Source organism: Sminthopsis crassicaudata, chromosome 3 (genome assembly GCF_048593235.1).
Source record: "Sminthopsis crassicaudata isolate SCR6 chromosome 3, ASM4859323v1, whole genome shotgun sequence".
NCBI lineage: Eukaryota > Metazoa > Chordata > Mammalia > Dasyuromorphia > Dasyuridae > Sminthopsis > Sminthopsis crassicaudata.
In genome coordinates this window covers 214171551-214184288 of record NC_133619.1, presented here as the reverse complement: position 1 = coordinate 214184288, position 12738 = coordinate 214171551, and the positions used below count along the sequence as shown (strand labels likewise).

The following is a 12738-nucleotide window of genomic DNA, read 5'->3' as shown; positions in this document are numbered from 1 at the left end:
ATTTGAGAACTCCTGACTGCAAGGCCAGTGCTCATCCATTGTGCAACCTAGCTTCCCCTAAAGGGTGTAAAATTAGAGAACATGATAAAAAAAAAAAACATAAAGCCACAGTAAGAGTTTTATGAAGTTGAGGGTAGGGGGGAGAAACAGACAGAGAGACAAAGAGGTAAGGAAGGGAGAGGGAGAGAAAGGGATTGAGGGAAGGAAAAAAATGGAAGAGAGCGAGATAGGGGAAGACAGACAGACAGAAACAGAGAGAGAAAGAAATTTGGACATTTCAAAACGTATAAAGCCTACTTACTTGCCAATTCAATGATCTCCATTCTTTCTCCTTCAACATCTTGACCAACAAACTTCAAACCTTTCTCTTCAAATTGCTGGATCAATTCTGGGTTAACCTGCGTAGAAAAACAAAACAAAACAAAAAAACTCCAATGACTTGAGTAGATCATAATATCAGGAGCCAAATAATAACTTATCTGCATCAAATGACTCCTGAAATCTCATACCCTACACTCTTATTATTAAATAGCACAATCATGGGCATAATCAGATTCCCTCCTGTTGTCCTGCTTCCTCCCCCTCCAAAAAAAAAAAAAGAAAGAAAGAAAGAAAAAAAGAAAGAAGGAAAAAAAAAAAAAAAGAAAGAAACCCTGTTTAAAGTCATCATGTTATAATAGAAAAAATACTTGGATTTATTGACCTCTGTTCAAATCCTGGTTTTCTCAATTACCTATGTGACTTTGGACAAATCACCTTTACCACTCTCTGTTTTCCATCTTTAAAACAAGAGGATCTTGAATAAATGACCCCTATGGTCCCTTCTGGCTCTAAATTCACATGAACTCATCAAGATAGAGGAGTAAGAATGGAAAACTGAATCACGGTGCTTATCCATACATGTTTTGAAAATAAAAAGCTTTAATTTAAAAAATTGTCCAAATTACAATAAAAGAGACTGAGACAGGAAAAAAAAAGATATATTGCATGTAGATAATAATAATAAATGTTTTTAAAAGTAATATTTAGGCACATGACAATTTTTTCTTTTTCTATTTGTTTTTTTTTCTTAAGTAAATGCATTTAAAAAAAGAAAAGAAACATTTATTAAGTACAGGCTATGTGCCAAGTATTGTTCTAAGCATTAGGAATACAAAAAAGGCAAGAGATAGCCCATAGGTCACAATCTAATGGAGGAAACAATATGTAAACCACTGTGTATCATAAGCTAAAAACAGAATAAATTGAAAATAATCTACCAGGGGAAGAGGAATCAGGTAGGACTTTCTGTAGAAGGTAGGATTTTAATTGAGACTTGAAATAATCCAGAGAAGTCCAAGAGTAGTATGGTGGAAGTCAAGGGAACAGTCAGAGAAAATGTATCGAGATGGGAGACAGAGTATCTTATTCTAGGAATAATAATATTCTATTACATTCATCTATCATAACTTATTCAGCCGTTCCCAACTGATGGTCAGTTTCCAGTTTCTTGCCACCACAAAAAGGAGTGCTATAAAAGGCAGCTAGTTGATGTACTGGATAGAGCACCAGCCCTGAAGTCAGAAGGACCTGAGATCAAATCTGCCTTTAAACATTTAACACTTTCTCGCTGTGTGACCCTGGGCAAGTCACTTAACCCTAATTGCATCAGCCAAAAAATAAAGAAAGAAAAAAGGAGTGCTATAAATATTTTTGCACATGTGGGTCCTTTTCCCTCTTTTATGATCTCTTTGGGATCTAGTAGCGAGATTGCTGGATCAATAAGAATGCAGTTTGATGGGCATAGTTCCAAATAAGCACTTACTTTTCATAACCAATCAGCACTGTCAAAATATTTTGGAAACACTCTATATCCCAGAGCTAACGCCTAGCAAACCAACTGCGTCCAGAGCATGTCATTGCAATAATCCTCTGCACTCAGGATGTTATTCCCCTCTGGCAAAGTATATCAATTGAACCCACATCAAGTGTCAGGGGCATTTAGCTCCCCTATTTGCCAGGGCCATCCATCACATAATTCACAATCCCTGTTCCTTGTCACTGACAGGTACTGCACTTCTGTTCCCATCACATAATTCTGATTCTGCACCCCACAACGTGAGCACAAATCTCACAACTTGAGACAATACCGTCCCCACAGACACTGTGAAAAGAGTAACTCAAGACCTAAAAATGATTATGACATAATTCAGCCACTTACGGCACATAAAACCTGCCTCTGGCCCACCATGCTATGTCCTTCTTCTTAAGAGAGGGGCTTAGATTTACAAACACTTTTTTCCTCACTCCAAAATTAAATAAATTTCTGTTTGTGCCCTGACTCTTCTATCTCCAGCTTGGTTTGCGTGGCTTGTTTGATAGGATTAATGATGCCTTACCTCATACCGATGTCTGTGTCGTTCTTCTACACAATCAACATCCCCATAGAGTTTCCCTGAACAAAAAGAAGAAGAATATATATAGGAGTCGGTATGATATGGGGAGGGGGAGGGAGGAAAAGAGGAGGGCAACAAAAAACAGTGATTATGGAAAAAAGCAAAGACAGACGGGTTCAAATTCACCAAAGATATCTACTACCTGTGTATCCTTAAGAAAGTCATTTATTTTAATTTAATTTGGTCTCATAACAGTTTCTTCATCTATAAAATAAGGAAGTTGGACTAAATAGCTGGCCTCTAGGGTGCCTTCTATTTCTAGATCTGGTTATAGAAAAAAATATATAATCCCTCTACTTTTCTTAGTGGGGAATATACCAGATAGATAAAGTGATATAATGACACTTTTCTATGTCTCAATGCTAGAGAATTCTGCCAGAGAAACTGAGGCAAGATAGAGATTAGAGAATTTTTAATATTTTATTTGAAAGGGAGAGATTTACTGGGACCAAATGGATCCATGATTTACTCCTAGGGCTGAATGAGACTATCTCCAAGAATGCAACAAACAATGTGAGTTGTTAATGACACTCCATTTTGGCCATGGGAGAGTAAGCCTGGCTGTCTTAAGATTTGTTCTGTTCTGTCCGTCTGTGCTAGCACCTGGATTCTCAGAATAACGAAATGCTGAAGGGCATAAATTCTGAGAGTAGTGTCCACTGGATGCAGGGGATACTACCTGGTGTCTAAGACAATCTGGTTCTGTGTGCCAGTTAGCACAACTCTGGGTATTCCAGAGTATAAATCTGGGTGTCTTTTTAATACACCATCTGGCTAAAAAAACTCTGTTTGGACTCTGAGAGGGAAGACTCTTGAGCTGACAACTTCCCTCAGGACTATTCTAAGGTTTCCATTTAGCCCCTGGTCTGTGTGTAAAATGTTTGACTGTGTAGTCTATGTCTATGGGTTCTGTGTGATTTGTTTGTCTGTCCTGTTGGTTCAGAGCTCTGCTAAATTAAGAAATTTGGGAATTGGTTATTTCAATGTGGCAACTGTACTTAGTATAAAATTTGCTTGTGATTTTAAACTTTTTAACCTGTTGTACTAATATGTGAGTAAAAGGAACAAAAAGAGAGATGGTTTTTCCTTGAAGCAGGTTTTCAGAGCCTGCTAGAGTAAAGGACAATAAAACCTTACCTGATTAATTAGGAATCTTAGGATAATTCTAAATTTGTGGGAAATGATTTTACTATTGCCTTTGCATGCCAGATTTGTTCTAAGTATTCTTTGGGCAGTTTTAAAATTGTGGGAAATAATTTTACTGTTGCCTATGCAGGCTAGATTTAGTTATCTTTGAACATAAGATCTTAAGAATTTGTTGGAGTGAAGTTCTGTTAACTTATCTGAAAGGGGCATGTGCCTCTAATTAGATAAAGAAGGGTCTGACTTTTCTAAAGGCTCCAACTCTGGCCAAAGTTGGAGTTTAGGAAAAATCCATTGGGAATAATAGCCGTGTGGGGCCAGAGAGAAATTCTTTATTTGAAACTCACCCCCACTGCTCTCTGCTACTTCAGCTATGGAGCATCTAGTTAGCCTAGTTTAGCTTACCTTACCTCCTCCCTGTCTCTTTGGAGGTGGAATAGGGGGAAGGGCAGCCCCCTCCCCATCTAAGCATGTCCCAGCCTCTTTGTGGAGAGACTTGGTTTTGGCAAAAGATTTCAAGAGGCAGACCCACTTTTAAATTAATTGACTGATTAAGTTAATTTGGTAGGGTTATTTCTAAAAGTTTAAAGGATATTTTTAATAATCTTTCAGATTTTTTAATGTAGAATTGGGTATTCTGTATAAGTTTAATTGACTGACTCCTGAGGTTATGCCCATCATTTAAAGGGCTTCTGAAAATAATGTTTTTTGTTCTTTTGAAAATATTTCTCTTACAGACAATGTGTAATTTGGGATATTTATCTATGTATTGGGTATTTTTAAAAGCAAAATGGTTTGTATGTATAACGTTCACTTGTGAAACTGTCTCCTTAGATATGAAAGAAGTGAACTTACTGAGACAAATTCTTACTGTTATAAATATAAGGTTATGGTAAATATCTGTTTAGTATTTATCTGAAACTTCAGCTAATGGGATTTGTTATTGGAAGTAAAATTCCTTGGGCTTATAGTTAATACTATTTGGGAGTTTTAAAGCTCCATCCTCTTAACAGTTAGTGGGACAATTAATTGGCATAAAAATGAATTAAAGCTATTTTACCTAGTTTTGCTGAAAGTTAAGTTTTAACTGATTATGTTATAGTTATGTCCCTGAATTTTTTCTCCTGTAAATAATTTCTATGATCAGAGCAATGGTCAATAGAAATTGTTAATGCAATTCAATTATGTCATACCTTGCTATTTCCAATTTGGTTATATGTTATACCTTGATGTTTCCAACCTGGTTATATGTAAATTATATCCTAAATACTTGAGCAAATAAGTATTTAGTCTGGTCATCTATCTGTGACTGGATACTGTGTCTGGATATTCAAGTTTTTTAAAGGTTTCTGACTAATGAAAGGACAAAAGCCTAACTGGAATTCTAAGAAATTTAACAGTCTGTTCTAATCTTCATTTGTTAGATTTGTATTTTTGTTCTAGATTTCGGTCAACTTACAGGTATTGATTTGCTTCTGAGACATGGATCAGCCCATCTGAAGCTTTGGTAGCAAACAGCACCGTGGCGCCCATCCCCTCCCTGGATTGAGCATCTTGGATAATCTTCAGCATGAAGCAGTTTTTGCTTCTGATGTAATTTGGACTGATATAGGGGAGTGGGAAAGTGGTTGAATTATTGTTAAAATTTTAACTGTATTACTGTGCTTAAGATTTGTTAAAACTGTGTAACTATTGCTGTTATGTTTGAGAGATTTTTAGGAAACTTACTGTACTAGTCTGCTATGTATAGGAATTTTGATTCACTCTTGGGATTTATATGTGGAATTGTTATTTGATAATTCCTTTCTGAGAGAAAAAAAGGGAGGAAGAAACTGGTTAGGAAATTGGGAAACTGATGTATTTTTCTTAGGCACTTCTGCTCCACCCTCTATCTCATTAGTTCAGATTGAGTTGGAAATTATTTAAACAGTCCTTTTTGTTTTTACTCCTTGCTTAAAATTTACTGGACTATGATTTGCTGGTTATGTTTTAACTTTGAAATCTCTTATTCTGCTGGAATTGCCCTGGCAGACTCAGTTTTGGGGATTTTTTTTTTTTTTTTTTAGAAACAACCAGAAATCAGACACCTGTCTTGGGACTGGAAATCTCTCTGATTTGTTTCTCCACTCCTGTTACCCCAGTTCTCAAAGGACCTTGCAGTTTGGTATCAAGCTCTAATAGTTCAGGGTTGCCTGCCTTGGTCTAACTGCATAATCTGCTCAGAAATCTGTTTCCTAGTAGCAACTCCTGTTCTATTGAGAGGGGACAGGTGGAGCCACTCCAGGCCCCACTTTTTCCCCCCTTGGAGTCCCTGACAGACTTGGGGTGCCCCTCTTAGGATGGGCAGCAGGATTGTCTTAAGCACTGCTACTCCCTGTATAAACAGAGGCTGAGTTTTAAATGCACAAATGACCCCAGATCTAACTCACAGTGAACTGTCCATCTCAAACTGGATTCTCTAGCTGAGATGGTCCCCAATGGCAGAGGACCTGCTATTTCTGCAACAGGGAGGCCTGTGTGCCTCCCTAGATGAGGAATGCTGTTTTTCATGCTAATAACTCTGGGGTTATGAGGGAGAAACTTGTCCTTGCCATAAGTCCTTGCATTTTTCTAGTTTTATTTGGCTTATTTGCTTTACATAGGGTTGGTCAAAATTATGGTACTAAGACCTTCTAGAGGAAGGTAATTCAATGATTTGAGTATTCAGAAGAAAGAAAGTATGCAATGTTATGCCACAGTTCTCTTATTATCCTGACTCAGTTTCCCTAATTATCCTGACTCAGTTTGTAATTGTTCTGCTCAATCCTGCAAAACCACCCCTCCCCCTCTTTATCAGAATATTTGATAAGGATAAAAGATCTTATATTTTAGAATATCAGAATGCCTCTCCCCATCCCAAGCTATCAGAATATCAGATACCGTCTTATCAAGATGCTTCTCCCCATCTCCAGGGTGCCTCCCCCCCCATCTCCACCCTGTCAGAGTCCTGTTCTCACTCTCAGAACCTTGACTCCGCCCCTGCCTCAGTTTACCCCGAGTCTGAGCAACATGTATCTATGTTATTGAGAACTCACATTGTTTGCTGGATTCTTGGAGACGATAGTCTCATTCAGCCCTAGGACCAAACCACAGATCCATTTGGTCCCAGTAAATCCTCTCTAATCTCTATCGTGCCTCAGTTTCTCCAGCATTACACTAAGAGCAGGAACGGGACTCTGACAAGGTGGGGGGAAGGCACCAGAGATGACATAATGGGGGGAGGCACCCTGGAGATGGGGAGAGGCATCTTGATAAGACAGTATCTGATATTCTGATAGCTTGGGATGGGGAAAGGCATTTTGATATTCTAAAATATTAAGATCTTTTATCCTTATCAAATATTCTGATAAAGAGGGGGAGGGGTGGTTTTGCAGGATTGAGCAGAACAATTGAGGCAGAACAATTCAAGGACAATTTAGGGAAACTGAATCAGGATAATAAAAAAGAACTGCAGCACAACATCATTTCTAGAACCAGGTCTATTCGAAGGTTATTATGCCACAGTTCTTTTTTATTGTCCTGACTCAGTTTCCCTAAATTATCCTGCCTTGGTTTCCCTGAATTGTTCTGTCTCCATTCCTAATTGTTCTGCAACACCAGCCCTCCCTCCTAATCATGATGATCCAGATAAGAAGAAAGACCTTCTATCTAAGACATCTAGACCCCAGCCCTTCCCTACTTATCAGAACGCCTCCCCAACTCTGTCAGAACTGGATTGTTAGTTCCTGCTCTCAGCACTCTGACTCTGCCCTTGCCTCAGTCTACCACTGGTAGCTTGGAGCCTCGTGCATATACATGTCATTGAGAACTCACATTGTTTGCTGGATTCTTGGAAACCATAGTCTCATTCAGCCCTGGCACCAAACTATGGATCCATTTGGTCCCAGTAAATGTCTCCCTTTCAAATAAAATATTAAAAACTCTCTAATCTCTATCTTGCCTCAGTTTCTCTGGCATTACAAGGTAAAGTAACACTGGAGTTGCCAATCAAAAGGCCTGGATTTGATTCTTGACTCCATTACATAGTAGTTGCAATCTCTACAAGTCCCAATTTGTGGTATTAGAAATGAAAAGACTTCCTCACACCATCTAAGCGTGGATTCAATGACTTATCGGGTCATTTTCAACTCTTAAGACAATCCTTTCTGTGACATTACTAGGTGTAGCTGGGTGGTATAGAGAATATAGTATTGGGCTTAGAGTAAGGAGGACTCCTCTTTTGAAGTTCAAAACTGGCCTTGGACTCTTATTAGCTATGTGATCCTCAGCAAATCCTTAATCCTGCCTTCCTCAGTTTCCTCATCTGTAAAATGAGCTGGAGAAGGAAATGGCAAACCATTCCAGTATCTCTGCCAAGAAAACCCCAAGTGGGGTCACAAAGAGTCAGACACAGATGAAAACTAACTCAAAATGACATCTGATGAAATGAGATGACCACTAATGTCCCTATTGATTGTGAGTCCTATGACTTACAACCTTTTAGCAGAGTTTAATTTATGAGCCTTGGTTAAAATTACCCACTATTCAAAATTTTCTTAAGGAAGCAATTTGCAAACCCCACACAAATATCTTATAAAGATAAGCTATAAATTTTAATTCATAAACTGGATAATTTACATAAAACACTTTGATTGTAAAGCATGATTTAAATGTAAGTTATTATTCTCTAGAAAAGAATAAGTACTCTTAGAATCCTGAAGCATTTCCTGATGAGAAATTCACTCTACTTAATAAAGAATAATAATATATGTTAAACTCTAGGAGCTGAGGCACTCTTCAAAGATATAACTGAAAAAATAATTGAGAGAATCACATACACATCCCTATGTTTTAACAGTGCTTCAAAAAAAAAGTATGACTGATAGCTCAAAAAATACTGAACCATATAAATTAAAGTACACCCATCTGCCTAAAGTATTTTCACTGTATACAGAAAATTATCTAGACACCGGGGAGCAAATAAAAAAGAATTTTAAAAGATATAATCTCCTTGTTACACTGATTACTTTATGGGATTTTTTTATAGGGAAAATTATATGCGCACCAGAAATTAACAGCATAGAATAAGTTTGGGGTTCATTTAAGGAAGTAAATATCATAAAAATATCACAGAAAGATTACAGTGACTCATAAGTCTTTACAGCATGTAAAATATACCCAAAGTAGCTAGAATATGACAATTTATACACACACATACACACACACACACACACACACACACACACACACACAAAGATTTTGCTAGGTTTAACTAATATCACTTGGTTTCTTCTGGTTTCCTTCAATTTTTAATTCAAACAAGATCCTCTGTCAGAGACCTTCCTTAGCAATCAGCACCCTACCCTCTGAGGCTAACTTGTGTTATTTTGTCTGTATATTGAATATCCCTGTTTAGATATAAATTTCTTACCTTGCTAAAAGGTAGGCTCTTTCTTATATGAACTTATACAAAGTGAAAAAAGCAGACAGGAGAACATTGTACACAGTATCAGCAATGTTGTAAAGATGCTCAACTATGAAAGACTTAATTATTCTGATCAAGACCAAGTTCCAAGCCAATTACAAAGAACCCATAAGGAAAAATGCTATCTTCCTCCAAGGAGAGAATTAATACTCTTTAGTTCAGAAGAAAGCCTGCTTTTTCCCCCTTTATTTAGTTTTTCTTGATTTTTGGAGGGCAATATGGTTAACATGGAAATATATTTTGCATGATTTCAAATTGCTTGCCTTCTCAGTGGGTAAGAGAGGAACTGGAAGGAGAAATTTTAGAGAGAGAAAAATTAGAGAAATTTAGATTTAGAAATTTAGATTTTAAATTTCATGTTGAAAAATGAATGAATAAACAAACAAATGAACAACTAAACAAAAAGGGTAAGCTTTTTGAGGACAAGGACTATTCCTGGCAAAGAATAGGCACTTAATAAATGTTTGTTGATTGACTTAGCCAATAAAAGTCTCTCCACAACACAAACACCCTATGGCTTAATAAGTTGTCTTTTTGGCCAACGAGCTGTAGTTATTGTTGCTGATCTGTATCAATCATGTTCAATTCATCATGAGCCCATTTTGGGGTTTTCTTCACAAAGACACAGAAGTGAGTTGCCATTTCATTCTCCAGCTCATTTTTACACATGAGGAAACTAGGTAAACAGGGTTCAACAACTTCCCCAGTCACACAGTAAGTAAGTATCTGAGGCAATATTTGAACTTATAAAGATGCTTCCAAGCCCAGTGCCCTATCCACTGGGCCACCTACCTGCCATAGGGCTGACAGGGCCAAAATAAGTCAGCACATCACTAGCCAACCATGGCAAACATCTCTGAATTTAGTAAAGCTGACCCTTAGAAAACAGACATTCAGTTTACTGCTAAACCCAGACTTATGCTTGCCAAAGCCCACATTCTACTGCTGATCTACACCCCAGGAAATAGAGAAGGAAGATTTTAGTGAAAAATATTCTTATGTGCTCAGTTAAAATCCCATATAACTTTCAACTCCTAGCTCTGTTGTGAAATTTTCCTTTATTATTCCTATTAGTATCCATAGCCTACACCAAATAATATAAATAATGATAATAGCAACAATTCCTACTGTCATTGATAGTTACAAAGGTTTTCCCTCATAACTGTCCAAGGAGGGAGGTAAACCATCCCAAGAGAGTAGAGTCATTAAAAGCTAAACAGTACACTATAGTATTCTCTAATTTCTTCAAGCCTTAGTTCCCTCAATTAAATCATAAATTTCTAAAGGGAATACTTCCTATCCCACTGTGATAGGTATATATTTCATATCTGGTGAAATGGTTACTGTCATACTCTTCTTTCAAGGTCCTAAAAGCATCATATTTTCCCCAGCAGGAGTCAGATAGCATATCCCCCCCAAGAGCTACTTCTCAGAAGATCAAAAAAAGATCCTAGACAACCTTCATATACGATTTTTTAATAATTACATTTAAATTAAATTTATAATGATGGCTCTAGTGGGAGGTGGATTGTTTCATGCACCAAGAACTTAACAGCTGTGTGGAATGGAGAGATAAGGTGAAGAACTTACAGGAATGTGTGAATTCTTTTTCTGTATTTTATTTTCATTATTTCTGTGTCTCTGTGATCTGCCTAAGTATATTATGTGCAGGCTCATATTTATTTGAGACTTGGCCAGCTATAAACATATTTACTTAACCTGAGCTGATGACATTTATCAGTATTTGACATTTATCGATATTTAGACTTATTAGTTTAAACATTGTCTGATTTTCTAAAGCCTGAAGGCCTGATTTTCTGTTTCCTAGAAATCAGATGATTTCAGGAAAACAGAAACTTTCCATTCCAATCTCTCCAGATAGCAACAACCAATTAGATGCCTCCTCTCCCGCTCTTCCCCCCCCCCCCATTCTCAATGCTCTCTTACTTGTGATGTAATCTCTTATAACAAAATCTATAAAAGCTATGTATCTTTACTACTTCTTTAGCCTTCCTACCTCGAGCTTATCTCGTGGTGGGACTGCACATTCTCATGAGAATTTAATAATAAACAATCTTTCTGCTTTCTACTTTGAGTGATCTCTGAGTAGTCATTTTGGGTAATGGATTTTTACGTCCCACACACAGCTCAGAAAGGTATATGCTTATTTAGGCTGAGAAGGTTGTATTTTTTTTAAACCCGCAAAAAAAAAAAAAAAATCAATGTTTTATTTCACTTCTAGATTTCTACACCTTTTGGCCTTAACCACATATAAATAAAACTTAGGCTCTTAATTTAAAAATTATTTCAAAACAAAAAAAAAAAAATCTACTGCTTTAGACATTATTTTTACTTTCTAGATTTCTGTACCTTTTTGATTTAGTCACATATAAAGAACATGTAGGTTCTTCTCATTGTTATGAGGAATTAAATTCTAACCAAACTGCTAGCTGTACTCTGTGAAAGTTTTTTAACTTTCACTTGACCTCACTTAAAATATCCTCTATTTTCTTAATAATCTTGTGCTCACAGCTAAGTGGCACAGTGCATAGAGCATGCACCAGCCCTGAAGTCAGGAAGACCCGAGTCCAAATCTGGACTCAGACACTTAACACTTCCTAGCTGTATGACCCTGGGCTTAACCCCAATTGCCCCAACAAAAATAATAAGAATAATAATAATCTTGTGCTCTGGGACAACCATGACTTAAGTTGTAAACTTTCATCCCCAACTCTTCAAAAACTCAGAATGGCATTCATCTACATCACATATCATACATCTTAGTCATAAGAAAGTTTTCTGACTTCCACTTTTCCCCTTTGCAAAGATGGAAGGTTATTTATTATCATATTATTATAAAGTATTAACATATTTTAAGACTTTTTCTGTATGTTGATCATATATGCTGATTTTTTCCCCCTTTTTTTTCATCCTTCAAAAACCATTCAGGGGCAGCTAGAAGGCAGAGTAGACCTGGTGTTGAGGACTCAAGTCCTCAAGTGTGATCCTGGACAAATTCCTTAACCCCAATTGTCTCACAATAAATAACAACAACAACAACAACATTATTTATAGAGGATGCAGGTACAAGTTGACTGATGGGATTATATAAAGAAATTTAAAGGATGAAAAAAAGGATTGAATTAGGAGAAGAGTGAAGGAAGAGGTAGATTATATCACATCAAGAGGTACAAAAGACCTATTACAGTGGAGAGAAAGATGAGTGGAGTGAGCATTTCATTGGCTTTGGCTCAAAGAAGGAATAATATAATATACTCAGTTGGGTATAGAAATCTCTCTTTGAAAACATAAGAGACAAGAGGGATAAAAAGGGGGATTGACAGAAGTGAGAGCAGATTGAGGGAGGCAGTGGTCAGAAGCAAATCCCTAATGAGGAGGAAAAGAATAAAATGTAGGAGAGAAACAGGAAAAACTAAGATAGAGAGAAATAGTTAGTAACCATAACTATGAATGGGAATGGGATGAACTCTTCTATAAAACAGAAGCAGATGGTAGAGTGGGATTAGAAGCCAGAATCCTATAGTATGTTGTTGTTTTATTTTGTTTTGTTTTTTAACAAGAAACACATCTGCAGCAAAACGATATACATAGAATAAAAGTAAAAGGTTGAAGCAGAATATATTTCTCAACTGAAGC

The 12738-nt window shown here is 36.9% G+C and overlaps 1 protein-coding gene across 1 annotated transcript in view; it reads right to left on the bottom strand.

Moving 5' to 3' along the window:
• The window catches only part of CTPS2 (CTP synthase 2), a gene marked incomplete in the record, with an annotated part of 155377 nt that overhangs the window by 36955 nt on the left and 105684 nt on the right, over positions 1-12738 (bottom strand). Inside the window, 2 exon segments of the mRNA XM_074299909.1 lie at positions 302-398; positions 2379-2434. Of these exon segments, the coding sequence (XP_074156010.1) occupies positions 302-398; positions 2379-2434 (153 nt within the window).